This window comes from Corvus hawaiiensis, chromosome Z, assembly GCF_020740725.1.
Source record: "Corvus hawaiiensis isolate bCorHaw1 chromosome Z, bCorHaw1.pri.cur, whole genome shotgun sequence".
Classification (NCBI taxonomy): Eukaryota; Metazoa; Chordata; class Aves; order Passeriformes; family Corvidae; genus Corvus; species Corvus hawaiiensis.
Window position 1 is genome coordinate 1,620,733 of NC_063255.1, and position 16,405 is coordinate 1,637,137.

The 16,405-nt window shown below is 41.0% G+C and overlaps 1 protein-coding gene across 10 annotated transcripts in view; it reads left to right on the top strand.

Annotated features, from left to right (window-relative positions):
* DYM (dymeclin) overlaps positions 1–16,405 on the top strand; it is a 211,246-nt gene that overhangs the window by 72,213 nt on the left and 122,628 nt on the right. For all 10 annotated transcript variants that reach the window (XM_048291048.1, XM_048291038.1, XM_048291041.1 and 7 more), the window contains 2 exons: positions 6,328–6,510; positions 9,825–10,003. In XM_048291048.1, coding sequence (XP_048147005.1) covers positions 6,328–6,510; positions 9,825–10,003 — 362 coding nt within the window. The remainder of the gene's footprint in view (positions 1–6,327; positions 6,511–9,824; positions 10,004–16,405) is intronic.

Consider the following 16,405-nt stretch of genomic DNA (forward strand, 5'->3'; position numbering starts at 1 on the left):
GAGTTCCTTAACTAAAGATCTGAGATGTTGAAGATGTGCTTTATAAAGTATAAAATGCCCCTGATACAGCAGTTGCCTCACTGATCCCCTTTCATGATTCCGTGGACCTCTTTTTCCTCTCCCATTCATTATCACATAACATCCCTGTGGCAGCTTGAGAAATTGCTTGCATGGAAAAGTAATCGTAGGAAAGTATTTATGTATTTTTAGCTTTCTTCTAACACAATGTAGCAGCTGGAAACAAGGACAAGAGCCAGCACAACGTGAACTGCCAGCTCTCCATGGGCCACCAGAAAGTGTTCATCAGACCACAGTGTGAGAACCATTGAATTGACTTAAGAAATGTGACACACATAATAAGCGTTAAACAAAAAAAAACAATACTCAAGTTCCCAGTGCTGCTCCTTGAGTGTAATAAGAATTAAACAGTAATTGTAATGTTTTTTAATAATACGTTATTTACTGGGTTTGGTGGAGGAAGTACATGATGGTATCAATTAGATGCAATGAAAATCACTTTTGCTTTAGTTCTTCTTCATCTGTATTTAGTAATGCCTTAGATGCTGTTGCAGCATTGGACGATCTTCCGGATGCTAAAAGTTTCAGAAGTAGGAAAGCAGGTTGGGGAGCTATGGTTTGACCTGGGTGTGTTACTAACCATAAGTTAGATTTGTTCTGTTGGGATTTTTTCGTTGTGGTTGAGTTTTCTTTCTGATATTTAACACTGGTTTTGCCAACTTCTGTAGCCTTATCTATTTGTATTCTTTCCATTTTTGCAACAAAGGAGCAGGATTGTCATTTTGGAAATGCCAAAATGACAGGGGGAGATCAAGAGACCTTTTGAAGATCTTCATGTCTATTAAAACTCTTTATTTTGTCCTATTCAGTCTCAAAAGCAGCCTGGGACTGCACCTCAAGTTGGTGCCCGTGGCAAAATAATTTCAAAAGCAATAAAAAACTCATTGGAAGGATGCTAAATATGTTTGAGAGGACATGGGTTACGTGATGTGGAATGAGGGAAGGATCTGCCCTCTTGCCAAGCTCCAGTGAGGAGAGACAGCAGCATAATCAAAAAGGCTTTGCCAGTATTAATTGCAATTTAATGCCTATATTTAAATGCAATGAAGGATGTTCAAAGAAAGGTTGAAGTTCAGTGATTACTTTAATTGAATTTTTCAGCTACTATTAGATTAAAAAAAAACCCCAAACAATATTAATTTCCTAGAAAGAAACTTGGAAATAAGTAACTACAATTTCCTCAGCATTAATTTAATGCTCTGTCCAGCATGAGAAGTCAGAGAGTTTGTCTTCTGAGGCTTGACACTGAAGGTTGAAAGGTGAATAATACATGTTTAGCAGAAGAATTACAACTATTTTAATAACTAATCCAGGAGAGCTCAAAAATCAATTATAGCTCACAGTCTGTTGATCTGCTGACTTAGAATAATGGTAGACAGTGTTAGAAGTTGTTGACTATAAGTTGCAATGCTTTATATGAGTGCAATGAGTTTTTGGAGTACCTTCTGCACTCTTGGTTTCAAAGTATCTTCAAAATCAAACTCCTAAAATTCTTCTTGATCTTGTGAAACTATAAATAAGTGCGTTTAAACTTCTCTCAAAGTAGGTACAAACATGAACCTTATTTGTATCTCATTGTGTAACAGAGACCAGGCATTAGGCTGAGATTTCTGCAGAGTTGTGTTTACATCAAATAACAGTCAGGTGAAAGAAAGTTCTATTTTGATGACTGTGTCATAACTTCATTTTGCCATTAAGTGTTGTTTCACAGACTGTCAAACTAGATTAAAGTCCTGGATTTGTTTTCGTGGCTGTAAACTGTGTTTCCAGCCATCTTACAGAAGATCTCAGCTTCCTGTTGCAAAATAACATAGTTTGCTCTTATGACCTGCTTTTCTTGCTCTGCCTTACATAGAGTTGTATGAACAGGGGAAAAATATCTGTGGTGGCTAGTTTAGTGGAAGAGAAGGGCAAAAATGAATCTGTTCATTTGGTTTTAAAGGTAAACGCAGTCAGTTCCTTATCAAAGTATTACAGTATTTCCCAGAAATAATTGGGAGAATTCTACATTTCCGTAATTGACAAAACTTCTAGCAATGTGGCTCCACGTGGGACTGAGTCAAGAAATAAAGTTATATCCGTGAATCCCAGAGCTGGTCAGGCTGGAAGGGCCCACAGTGGGACATCTGACCCCACCTCCCTGCTCCAGGAGGATCATCCCAGAGCACACGGCACAGAGTTGTGTCCAGACAGCTCTGGAATATCCCCAGGGAGGAGACTCCATGCCTGCTCTTCACAATCTGCTCAGGGCTGGCCCTGCCCAGGGCAGCAGTTCTGCCTCCTGTGCAGGGCAATTGCCGGGCTCAGGCCCTGCCCGTGGCTCTGGTGCTGCTGCCGGGCCCCGGAGCAGAGCCCGGGCCCTGCCCTGAGCCCTCCCTGCAGCCAGGGACACCCAGGGCTGAGGGCCCCTCTCAGCTGGGGCTCCTCTCGAGGCTGAGCAGCCCCGGCTCCCTCAGCCTGTCCTCACAGGAGATGCTCCAGGCCCTTCAGCATATGTGTCACTCTGCACTGGACCTGCTCCAGAAGCTCCATGTCCCTCTTGTACTGGGGAGCCTGGATCTGGCCACAGTTAGAAACGATGGACAAATACTAGGGAAATGCAATTAAAAGTATCCTGCAGAAAACAGTAAATTGTAGAAATTAAATAAGTGATCCAAATACTTAAATATTTGTCTTGTCTTCTGCTTGGATAGAGTTGCAGTGCTGGGTAATTTTGATATCACCTTCATTTTTTAGTTGTTGCTAAGTTGTGCTTACAGTGAATCAAGAACCTGTCAGCTTCTCATGATTTCAGAAGGAATTCCTCCCTGTGAGGGTGGTGAGGCCTTGGCACAGAATGAGGCCCTGCCCCATCCCTGAAAGTGTTCCAGACCACGTTGGACAGGGTTTGGAGCAGCCTGGTCTAGTGCAAGGGGTCCCTGCCCATGGCAGGGGGTGGAATGGGATGAGCTTCAAGGTTCCTTAAGGCACAAGGAACTGGGAGGGGACACAGCCAGGACAGCTGACCCACCTGGTTGAAGGAATATCCCATATCCTGTTATGCTCAGCTGTAAACTGGGGGGTATTGGCCAGGGGTGGGTGGACACTGCTCAGGGTCTGCAGCAGGTGGTGAGCAACTGCATTGTGCATCACTTCCTCTGTGTATTCTTTTATCATCATTATTATCATCATCATCATCATCATTTTCCCTTCTTTTTTGGTTCTGTTGAATTGTCTTCATCTCAACCCATGAGTTTTGTCTTTCTCTCAGTTCTCTCCCCCATCTCACCAGAAAGGAGAGAATGATTGGCTGTGTGGTGTGTTTCAACAATATTGAAGAGACTGTTTTAGGGTTATGGATTATTGACTTAATCAGGCTTATAATTAGGACTAGAAAGGTAGTATTTGGTACTGTAGAGCCTTTTCAAGACTTTTTAAATCTTCAGAAGCAGTTTGCCTGATGATGGTGGTTCAGGTAATCTACCCTTCTCTCCTTTTCATAGTTTAGTGGTTTAGTTTTGAGAACCCTAGCTTTCCTTTGCCACCTTCCAGAGATGTAGAAAGCTTTATAAAAGCATCTGGAGTTTGTATTTCTTGGGTGTTATATAAAAAAATGATAAGAGGATAGAAGTAAAATAAAAAAATCTCAATGTGAAAGAAATCCAGTCTATATGTTGGAGCATTTAGGCAAATTTCTCTTCATGCCTATAATGATGCCAGGCAGAACTAGTACTGTTGCAGCCATCTGTGGCTATCCTGTTGGCTTAAACAGGAACTTGCATAGAATCATGGAATCCTAGGATGATTCGGGTTGGAAGGGACCTCAAAGCTCATCTCGTTCTACCCCCTGCCATGGGCAGGGACACCTTCCACTATCCCAGGCTGCTCCAAGCCCTGTCCAACCTGGCCTTCATCCCTTTTAAACATGGGATTTTTTCCCTTTTATTCTGGTTTGGTTTCTTTTTTTCCTGTGATGTTCTGAAGAAACAGAATCTGAAATGTTATTCTGGCCACACTGTATCAGTGTATATTCTTCTAAGTTTTCTGTAACTTCAGATATGAAAAGTTAGTGAGGAAAGCTTCTAAGGGAGTGCAGTAGAAGTTACTTTGTTTTGCATGTTAAAGAAATTAAATATAGTTTTGTAATTTTGAAATGTGCATAAATATAAAATTATGTTTAACAAAGTAATATCTCAGGTATTGTGAACATACCTTTCTACTGCATGCAGGTAGAAACTGCCTGTCTCTCTGTCCTCCCAGGCTCTTTACCTATTTAGCATTTTAATCTGATGTTTATGATCAGAAACAATATTTTCCTTTAAAACTTTTTTGACTTGAGTATGTTGGGAGCACCAGCCAATATTTAGCACCTAATGTGACATTGCCCTTTGCAAGTGAAAGGAATTTTATGAACCTGTTACATGGGATTGGTTTTCTGGAGGACTTGCCAACGCACGAGAGAACTTCAGGAGGTTACTTGGGTCACATATTAATGTGCAGATTTCTCTCGGACATACTGACCTCATTCTCCCTGGTGGAAGATTCAGATTAATCACCAGTGTTTTGGCCGTATCCCTCTTTTCCTAACTATTGAGGAAAGACGTAGTAATGGCAGATGCCAGCCACAGAAGGATGGGGTGGTGGAAGATTAAAAATGAACTAAAGTTTAAGAAAGGAAATGGGATGAATTTTAATTTACTTAACATGTAATAATAAATGTACAGTTATTTCAGGGTTTTTAAAATAGTTTCTTTGCATGTTACTTCTCTGGTTAACTCATGTGAACTTAAAAACTAACTTCATGGTCAGCATCATTCATTCTGATAAGGACACTGGATGAAAAACCTGGTGATAAAAGGTTATTAATGTAACACAAAATTTTTGCTAAGAAGGCTGCAATTATAATGCTTTTTATTGTAAGAACTCTCTCAAGCTGCTTAACACTGAGTGGCATTAGCTTCCTTGCCCATGACATGGCAGTAATTGCCCTGCAATTGTCCTAATGAGGGAGCATTGGTTTGTTACGTAATCTGACTATTACCTTTGAACAAAAATACTCATTGGATGGCTTGAAATTTTGTCGTGCTAGGAGTACTTGAAATTTTTTTATTGGTTATACTTTAATGTTTGCATTCAAATGGCTTACAGGGTTTTTGTCATTTATACCTTGAATCTTGCAGACTAGAAGATTGGAAACTAAACTTGCTTAATTTTTCTGTTTTCTTTAAGAATGTGTGTTGTAATTAATTTTTGATTTAGGCATTAATTAAAAGAGGAAATAAGGATTTACCTTTTTATAAGTAGAGGCAACTATTTTTTTTTTCCTGTATAACTGACAGCTTTGACCTGTTAAATGAATAATTTTATGAAATGCTCAGTCTCTGCCATAAAATTTCAAGATGCTCTCAAAAAAATGAACTGCTAGGCAGGCATTTGGGGATGAATCTAATACAGTGTGATTGGGAGGGGTTGCTTCTTATCCCCTTGGAATGAGTATATCAAGAGCCCAGATGTGATAAATGTAGAGGTTTTGTCCTTTCCTCTGACTCTGTACCCCCATAATGCTGAGTGTGCAGTGTCTCTGTTTCAGTTTTGGTTCTTTTCCTAGTTTTTCTCAGTGCTGTAATACAGTCCCATGAACAGTGGCAAGGATGTAAGGACTGATGGACTTGCTGGACAGGGATGAGGGGTGTCCTTTAATCCTCCTCTGATGCTCCTTCTCCTCTAATCAGTATTTGGGCATGTAGCTGGTCATCTGGGTTCACCAATGCTCCTGTAATCAGGGACAGGAATTTCAAATGCAGTAGTTTAGTATTGGAGTTAATTCTTTTTAGTGCTGTAAGTATGAAAATGACTCTGCATTTGAGGCTCAAACATCAAAGTTTAAGCAGTGTGATAATGAGAGTTTTTTCAAGCAGCCTTTGGGGACATTACATTGGCTTTATACATTATGCCTTACTACTGGAGCTGTACATGCACAATGTACAGTTGTGGAATCAGAGAATGATTTGGCTGGAAGGGCCTTAAGGCTCATCCAGTGCCAATAGTGGCAGGGACACCTTCCACTATCCCAGGCTGCTCCAAGCCCCATCCAGCCTGGCCTTGGACACTGCCAGGAATGGGACAGCCACAGCTTCTCTCGACAACCTGTGCCAGGGCCTCACCATTGTCAAAGGGAAGGATTTTGTCCCAATATCTAATCTACCCTCTAAAGAAGCCTTGTTTATTAAAATATGACCAAACCTATTATTTGCTGTTTTTTCTCTGCAGCTGGCCTGTGGACAGTGTTCACGCTGGGTGGGGTGGGCAGCAAAGCGTCGGCGCAGCTGGAGCAGTGCTCCCCTCTGGCCAGCCAGAGCCTGCTGCTGCTGCTGGTCCTGGCCAACCTGACAGATGCTCCAGACACCCCGAACCCCTACAGGCAAGCCATCATGTCCTTCAAGAACACACAAGGTTTGTATCTGTTCTTACTTCTGAGCCTGAACTGATGAAATGGAGTTTTAAGTTGCTGTGATTGCTTAGAGGTTCTCTTTCCAAGATTTATTGTCCTTCCAGCGAGCCCATGGAAGAGCAGTAATAGCATGTTTTCATCTGGGAGTTTTGACGTGGAGTTCCTCAGCTGCTGGAACATAATGGTGGGGACAGAGGGAGTATACTTTGTAAAACTGACTTATAAGTAGATTGGTTATCCAGGAGTCTGCAGGAGTCCCCTAAAAATTTGTAGCACTTTTTATCCTGGAGTCACGTTCCTTAGAGAGAAAGTAAATAATGAAATTGCTACCTGGGTTTTCTGACTGTATTTTTGTATTTCAAAATTAAGAAAAAAATGTTTAACATAAAACTTCCATGAGTTTTGTTTGTATGGGAGATTTCACAGTTGTTTTGGTGCTTGTCTGGATTTTGACAAGGCAGGTTCCAGTCTGTGTGTCAGGTAACTGCAGGTACCATGTGGCACTGACTGGCAGAGGGTTTTGTTTGGGACATGGGAATGCCCTAACACAGCTTGGGTTATCTAGATAGCTCAGCATGCAGCCTGTGCTTTTCACAGAATCCCAGGATCATTTAGGTTGGAAAAGCCCTCCAAGTTCAACCATTTCCCCAGTACTGCCAAGGCTACCACTACCCCATGTTCCCAAGTGCCACATCCACACAGCCTTTAAATCCCTTCTGGGATTGGGACTCCACCATTTATCCATGCTTAAATCTCTGAGTCTGAGCCATGTGGTTTTACCTTTCATTGGCTTTGTGCAGGTTGGCAGCGTGCACAGAACTCAGGAGCTGTGTGACAACCTGTGAAGCCACAGTAATATCCTGAGTTATGCACTTTCTTCTGGGGAGTTCTTGTATTTCTTTATCCATTAAGTTTTAACCAGGTTGAGCTCTAAATTAATTCACCATTACCTAGGAAGATTTATTGGGTTGTGAGGGTGGAGGATTGTTCTCCCAAGAAGAATTCTGAGTCCTAGCATGCTTCTTTGATTTATTGGATACCATTTACAGGTGGTTGAGATCAAACTGTTGATAAAGTTTTTGTTTTGTTCTGTCTTTAAACTGCAAGCTTCCTTTAATGTTTCATTTTGGTTGACTTTGTTTCATGCCATCAATAGCCAGTAATGTTTTCATTAAAGAGCGCTATACATATATCATTATAAAATTTTAAAAGAACTTATTTTGTGTCAAATGTAGTATGAAAAGCTGTATTTTCTCTACATGTGTATGTTGCTAGAATGACTTATTGTTTCCCAGAAATTTGTTCCCACTAGCAATACTCATAATTGAGCTTAAATTTGATTTCTGTAAACATTCTAAGGGGTTCATAAGAGGAAAGTAATGCAAAAAAAAGAGGCTAGTTGCTGTCATAATATATACTATGAAAGGAAAACTGGCATTTTTGTTAAAGTAATTTCTGTAATTTAATTGGAGCAAAACTAGAAGAATTCAGGATAGGGTTTTTTTTCCCTACATGGTCTAGAATAGTTTAATTTTTCTCTTGGTCACTTTAATGTTCTGCAGAATAATACAGGATGTGCTGGTGTAGCTGGTAAGTTTCTTTAATTTTGTTTAGGTTTTAATTTTTCTGGGCTTTTTAGTATCCCGTAATAAAACTGATAGTGAAATACTGTAAAGCCCAGTGGCACAGCTTAAACATGCACAGAAGTGAAGCTGCAAAGTCAACGGGTACTTCTCAGCTAATGACCTGTGGCACCAAGGACTGAATTGTTCTGATTTTGCTGTCTACTTCCAGGTTTTCCCTCCTGAAGGGAAATTCCTGCCCGAAGCGGAAGGTTTTAAACCAGCTGGTCCACAGTCATGGTCAGTGGTTGAGGAAAGGCAGGTTGGAGTCTCTCCTGCGCCTGTGGGTGTGTGGTTTTGGGACAGGCAGGGTTTCCATCACCGTGGGGCTGCGTCTCTCTGTGGTTCCCAACTCCAGCAGGCAGGAGCCTTGTTTGCTCCAGGGCCTCCTGCTGCCTTCTGCTCAATGGCTGGAGCTGTCCCCCCTTGTGCCGGCCAAGAGGAGCAGTGGCTCCCCGGCACGCTGTCTGCTGGGCCCCACAAAACCAGAGGCAGCCAGGGCTCCTGCAGGGCTCCTGCAGCACTTCCAAGCAATTTTCCGTCCAAAGCGGGTGGAAATGTTGTTCAAAATAAGTGACGACTGCCATGCTCTTCTGTGCTGAAAGCTACTTAGCAAACTTCTATAAAAATATCGGCTAAAAATCATAGACCCACATAGACCTTCAAGATCACCCAGTTACAACTCTCCTGCCATGGGCAGGGATACCTGCCACTTTCCCAGGTGCTCCAAGCCCCATCCAACCTGGCCTTGGACACTTCTCTGGGCACCCTGTGCCAGGCCCTCATCACCCTCACAGGGAAGAATTTCTTCCTAATGTCTCATATAAATGTTGCCTCTTTCAGTTTAAAACCCTTCCCCCATATCCTATCACTGTTTGCCCATGTAAAAATTCTCTCACTCTCCATCTTTTTCAAAAGCCCTGTTAAAGTACTAGCCTTTTCTGTTTCCACGGGGAATTTCTAGACCTTAGAGGTCTGTGCAGATGGATGTTTTTTGTTGAAACTGGTAAAGGTTCTGTGAACAGAAATCTGTTTCATTTTAGCTTCCAGCTCTGGCACAGAGTATATTGTGATTATGAACAAACTGCTGTTACTTTGGGGGATGTCAGACAATATGATGTGATATTTTGCATCACTTAACCCACAAAACTCCCCACCACACACCTCTGAAGTCCTGACACCCGTGTTTCACTGAGATATCACAATAATCATGACTTATACACATCCACCCTGCATGCCAAGAAAGGGATGGATGGGAGATACTCCACCTTAATACCAGAGAACTAAACCTGGAAGTTTGAGGTGCAGGGCTTGGAAGTATGTCATTGATATATTGGTTCCAGAGAAGACCTTGTGGCTGCCCTCCTTCCAGCTGCTCCTGGGATCACATTCCTTCTTAGCAGTGGAAGCCATATGGAGGGGCAAAATTGCTTTATGAAAAAAGATGAATGTTTTGCGCAGATACAGGGGTCTTACTCAAGCTCATATGGGAGGACAACCTCAGCTTTTTGGCACAACTGAAGCTTTGTGAGACCCTATTATGGTTTATGACCATTGGTGATAAGAGTTGTGTGATTTTTGTTTCCTTCTTACTGTGGTGTCTTAAATACTTCCCTCGGAGGTTTTATAAAGTTAACAAATAACTGAATGATAAATGTATTTGTGAAAGATTTTCTGTTATTTCTTTATTTCAGATAACACTGCATTTTCGTCATCAAATCCACATGCTTTCCAGATTAACTTTAACAGTTTATACACAGCTTTGTGTGAGCAGCAGAAATCTGATCAAGCCACTCTTCTCTTATACATGCTTCTGCATCAGAACAGCAACGTGCGGACCTACGTGTTGGCACGGACAGACATAGAAAATCTGGTGAGTCGTGCTCTGCCTGCCTTACTCTCATCATGAGGGATTAGCCCTGCAAGCTTGGGTGTCACCAGCTGCCAGTGGCCTCTGTTCTGCAGTGGGAGCAGTAGGTTCTTGATCACTCATTCACCAGTTCTGGCTCACTTACTCTTTTTTGTTACGTCATCTCAGGAGTGTGCTGCTGAACATGTCACTGCAGTCAAGGGTAGTACTGGTAAAGCTACAAGACCATCTTGGATTTCCTCTTTCTCTGTGCCACTATCATGACCCAGGTTCAAACCTGCTCACTTCTGATCATGGTGTAGAGAAACTGGTAGCAGATATCATTCTGTTCATTATTTTATTTATCTCTTTCAGATACTCAGGCCAAAAAGTTGCACAATCTTACTCTATGCTTTCAGGAGTAATAGTTAACAAAATGAGCTGTAACTGGACTAACACGCCAAATGTCTTAAAAGGTTGACCTAAGACTGAAACTCCTCAAGGAGCAGCTCACAGATTTTATAGAAATACAACTGTAGTGCCTTTTTATCCGCTTAAATAGGATTGTGGTTAATGGCCAATATAACAGACACCTGGTATGGTTTTTGTAGGTTATAAATTAGCTTATGCTCCCCACTTTAGTAATGTCACAAACCACTTTAACAAATCTTACTTATTAAAAAGCATTCCTTTAATAAGATAATGGCTGTCTAGGGGAATTGGTAACAGAATAGAGAACCCTTTCCATTTTAATATTTGAAATCTTGCCAAGTAATTAGATCCCTTGCCTGTTTGATGGCAGATATGGAGTGAGTTTGGTTTCAGTCCAAGTTCTAGCAGATGTATTGCTAAAATCGGAGTTGATAGACGCCACTGTTGGCAAACTGGGGTGAGATGGTTGATGCTGAATTGATTCAAGACTGAACTCCTGTGTCGTCCACTGCAGATTATGTAGGCAAGGACTGAGTCATTTTGCATGAATTCTGTGAACAAATGGTCGTGTATAATTTTTGAGGCTGCTAGTGTGTGATACGGCAAGTTAACAGCTGCTAACCACAACAATTTGCTGTATCTTTAGAATCACAGAATAGAATCCTGGAATGGTTTGGGTTGGAAAGGACCTTAAAGCCCATCTTGTTCCAAACCCCTGCATGGGCAGGGACACCTTCCACTATCCCAGGTTGCCCTAGACAAGTAAAGATTAGGTGTGTGCATTGTTTTATAGTTACAATTTCTGATATACCTTTTCCAGAAAAACAGTGTGGTGCATCTGTCAAAACAAGTCCAGATACAGGTACTCAGATGCTCTGCAATGTGGGATATCTTAATATATTATCACCTAAAAAAAATATAATCAGAAAATCCCAGAAATTATCAGCAACTTTAAACACTTCATGGGAAAAGCTGAAAAAATTCAGGAAAGCATCACTGAAAAGTCAACAGTATGTTTTTGTGGGTCTTTTGGTTTTTTTTTTTTTCAATACCAGCATTTGGTACTGCTCTTATTTTGCTCTTCATGCATACTGTTGCTTCTTTGTTATTTACTGACAAGCTACTGACATCTTTGTCCAATCCTCTTTGTTTTTATTAGGCCAGTAGATAAGGATGAGTAGGAACCAACTGAGAAGAGCAATTTTAATTGCTCTGTAACAGAGGCTGAGCCAGACCCAAAAAGAACTGGGAGGGCTGGGAGGGCTACTGGACAAAGAAATCATGATGTTCTAACTACAGTCCTGTGGTGAAAAGGGGTAATTCAGTCTTTGACTTGAAAATGAGATAAAGGGACTTGAATATTGGAGCTGGTTATCCTTCCCTGTATGGCAAGAGTGGTGCTGACACACTGTGTACTATTCTGGTGTTGTACTTCCATACTTCATAAAATAGCTACAGAGTATTAAAAAATGGATCAGTAGAGAAACCTGTGGGTTTTCTTGCTTTAAGATTAACAATAACACTGTGAGAGGCTTAGGAAGCTAACTTAGGTGGTTGGAGAAGAGCTTGGGAAGCATCAGGATGTGTATGTGCCTTCATAAGGGGGAATCCTTGAAAATACAGGAATCTCTGCCTGCAAAGAGGGGTGGTGAGAGCTAAAGCTTGGAGGTTGATGTTGGAACCCTGGGTTCAGAGAATTTCAGTCTTTCAGTGCTCACAGGAAGTGATCTTCAAAAGCACACTGCATTTGACCTGAGGCCTTGGGAAAGGCTTCCCAAATGATGTGATAGCACTCAGATTGTTGCTGTGTAATTAAAAGGAAGTTTGTTGTATCACTGGGTGGAATATGTAGAGATGTAGAAAATTTAGGTTTCTGGGATATGGTAATATACATGTAACAAGATGGAGGATTTTGGGTGTGGATTTGCTCTTCTTCTTTCTTCTTCCTTCTTCTTCATAAGCCTGGGTGATCTGGTATTGGTTCAAAAAACCCGCAGTGCAGAACATGAATGATTAGTTATTGGATTATAAGTAAAAATAAATTAGTTGGCATTCCATAAATGGGTAGTTTGGGCTTTAAAAGACTTTGGAAGGTAGCACTTGGGGGCCATTTTCACTTTGTTAACTTAGAGGCACATACTGTGCAGCTGTACTATAGATAAGAAATAATAAACGTCTGAGTCCGAAGAAAAGCTCCGCATCTCCTGTGTTTCAATCCAAACTCTGAGTAAAAGAACCAAAAGACAGAGGCAGAGAAAGAAAAGAACACAACAGAAGATTTAATAGTTGATTCCCACCATCTGGAGATATGGGAGAAAAACAGTAAGGTCATTAATTCAGAGTCAAAACGATCTTTGAATAAGGGTGGAGGACTGTTTGGAGGCATGTAGTGTAAATCAGTGGCCTCTTCTTACAGAGGCAGTTGGATGAATGAGGTGTAAGGTATATAGGTGCTGTGTGAGAGATCACGTCCACAGGCAGCTCAGAGCTCATCCTAAACTTCCAGGGGTTTTGCAGGTTGTTCCTGTTTCACTGTATTCATATGTTGCATCCCATATGTTGTGTTTTCCCCTGTTTTAATTTGTCTTCCTTTTTATGCCCAGGAAGCATCACCAGAAGGTGCTCTGTAACATTTCATAAGGATTTTTGAAATGTGTCTCTGCTCTTTTTCAACTTCAGTTTAACTTGTAAATTGATTCAGTTTGTTTTTCTTAGGTGGTATGACAGATACTGTCTCACCTCACTTCCTCATTTGTATATGACTCTCCCTCTGGCAGTTACAGCTAAATACCTTCACCTTCTGTTGGGCTTTAAGTTTTATTGTTAATAAAGAACCTTTTTTTGCTCTTATTATAGTTCTGCTTTGCAAAATGAGTAGGATCTTTGTGTGTCCTTCATGACTTCATTTTTTAAAATAACTGGATTAAGTATCTGATGCTAGAAAATCTTCTTTTGGAGAAGTTCACATCTAGGATTTGTCTATCGTATTCAAAGTGCTTGCAGGGATCCTCCAGAAGGTGGTGGGACAGGTGAAATAGGGGGCAATTAGCACATTTTTTGATAAGCATAGTGTTCTGATCTGTGGATGGGAGACTTCTGAGCCTTCTTCTGTTTGAAAGATCAATTAGCACCAGTATCGCAAGTAAAAATACCAGTGCGATTTCTGCATCTAAGAAATGTGCTTTTCAATGTGTTTGCTTTGGCTTCTGAGATGAGATTTCATTGCTGCTCAACATGACCAGAATGAAGTAACATATATGACGATGTATTTATATCAACTGATGGTACAGCAATATTTTTTCCTGTAGTATAACTTCATCTTAAGCAGGTTGCTGCTTGTATTTTGTTGATTACTAAAAACAGTCTATTTTTAAACTTTACTGGAGAAACCAAGCTTGGACCTGCAATTTTCAGTGTCTGTTTTTACCTGCCACTTGTTTTGGGGATTAAAAGTAACTTTTTAATGGTAGCTGTGTCTTGCCAGTTAAAAGCTGCTCCTGAGGGAGGCGTGTTAATAGTGGTGCAGTAGTGGTAGTGTGATGACTGTGAGAAAAGGGTCAGCAGTACAAAAGAAGTGGTGGCTGTCTTCTCAGTACAGGATTGGATAAAGCCACTGTGTAAGAAGATAGATATAAAAGTTTTAATGTGTGTATGTGGCTTAGAAGTGTGGAAGTGCATTTTGGTTGAAAATCTAGATAAATTTTAATATGATTATACTATTAACTGAGAGGATTCTTCTCTTTTGGAGGAATCTGCCTCCTCCAGAATCCTCCTGGGACTCCTCCCAGGCATCTCCTGCAATTTCTGCCTTTACTTGAGACACCTGAGATCCCAGGCAGCAGCCCTGGACTCCTTCAGAGAAGATACCTGAGATGTTTTTGCTGTTTAAATTGCAAATCTTGCTTCCAAGATTCACTTGAGAGTCCTTCCAGGCATCTCCCAGGGTTCTTCAAATTCTTATAGTGACCTGAGATTCCAGGTTTCAGCCCCAGACTTTTCCAAGGAAACTACCTAAGAGTTTTCCTCTTTTGAAGAAAATTGTCTCCTCCAGGTTCCACCCAAGACTCCTCCCAGGCATCTCCCAGAGTACTTCCAATTTTACATTTTAATATGATTAGAGTTTTAATTTAATCTTATATTCTAACTTTTTTACATAAGTGGTGACTTGTTAAATAGTTTTTGTTCTGAGAACAGTAGTACTTGTCCTAAAGAACAGTAATACATGTCCTAAAGGTGTGTGTGCACCTCAGCAATTGATAAACAAAGGAAAAAGTGTTGTAAGGAGGAAGGATTATAGAAAGTGTATGGATTGATTCTCGTTCCATCCAGAAATGGCACGTGAGAGAGGACTAAGTTGCAGTTTGCCTCCCTGAGTTCTGTCCAGTGTGTAGATGGAGAGAAGCCTGAAAGAGGAGTGGAAGGGGAAACATGGCCAAAGGAGCGGAGGCTTTGGAAGCAACAGAGGTTTGTTTGGGGCAGGAGGGCTGATTGCCGTGATCTGGAGTGCCAGACCACTCTTCGGTAGCAAGTGTGAAACTTTAGTAACAGTACTTTCACATGTTGGCTTGTAGGGGAATGGCTCTGATGTGTCAATATCATGTGTTTTTAAATGTAGTTTGTAGCAACACCCTTGTAGGACTCGGAGCACTTGAGGACATGGACGGACTTTTTCAGTTACAATTAGTATTAATGGGTGTAGACAGAGGAGATCTTTTGGGTTGTTCTGAAGGAATATGTTTTGCCAGAGTGGTTTGTATGGTTTAACACAACCAGATTGAATCACAATTATCTTTAAAGGTCCCCTTCAATCCAAATCATTCTGTGCTTCCATCTGGGATCTGTCTAGAAAACTAAGAAGTTGTTCCAGTGGTTACGTTCAGCAAGGCTTTTGTTGTTCTCCATGCAAAGTCCAGTTGTAAATGCAATTCTTCATTAGTTTTATGTTGCTTCCAGCTCTATCCAGCTTATTATCATAACTCTTGGACTTGGAAATGACAGAACTTTTGCAGTGCAAAGCTACGTGCAAGGGTTGGGGAAGGAAACAAGTTGAATGGTGGACTAAAGCAATGGTGTTTGTCTCTCTTTCTCCCCATCCAAGGAAAGGGACTAATTTTTATGTGTTATGTGCTGATTAGAAGTTCTAGGGAAAACCTGGTCTTTACTCAAGATTGGTATTCAGAAAACACAAAGATGGAACTCTGGTTTCCACTGAGGAGCAAGATTTCTGAAGGATCCTTTGAAATGGCAAGGAAAGCATGTTTGTAACATGTAATTTTGAAAAATACTTTTATTTTAATACGTATTTAGTATTAATAAAACCATTAATGTAAATTTATGCTCCCTCTGCTTCTGTTGTTGTCTTGCCTTGACCCTGATGAAAGCCATGTCAAAAGATTTTGTGGCCTGCAGCATTTAGATCAATCTCATTTCATCCTAATAGAAACTGGTTTAGTATGTCCGAACTGTTTTGAAGATGGTTGGTTGTAAGAGAACATTTTGGTAACTTCAGAGGCTTGTGAAGCACTTGGTGTCCTGGCTGCTCACCAGAATAGGTTTCACATGATTCATCCAGCTGCATTTGGCCTGTTTTGAAAAACAGCAAGTTTTTAGGTGTCTAGAAGCTTCTTGGAACTGAGGACTTTCTCCAGTTCCTTTTTCCAGGGCTTTTTGTGATTTCGGCCTATTTCTGCAACTCAGGGAAGCCACGTTGTACTGAGCCAGTAGAAAGCTAATTTTCATTTGGTAGAGAGACAACGTTTGCATCTGGATTAACTTTGGACTAGCATTCAGGTATGCTTGCTGTTGCAATGAAATCTCATTTTCATTATTATTGCAAGGCTTTGGCTTAAGCTGTTCATCCTGGTGGAAATGTTGCAAGACCTTGGGCTGAACTCTAATCATAATGATCAGTCAGTTCTCTTTGGCTGCGTATTATCTAAAATTGGAAAAACAGGCCTCTTCTAGTCTTAACCCAACCCAAACTGGTTTTTTTCT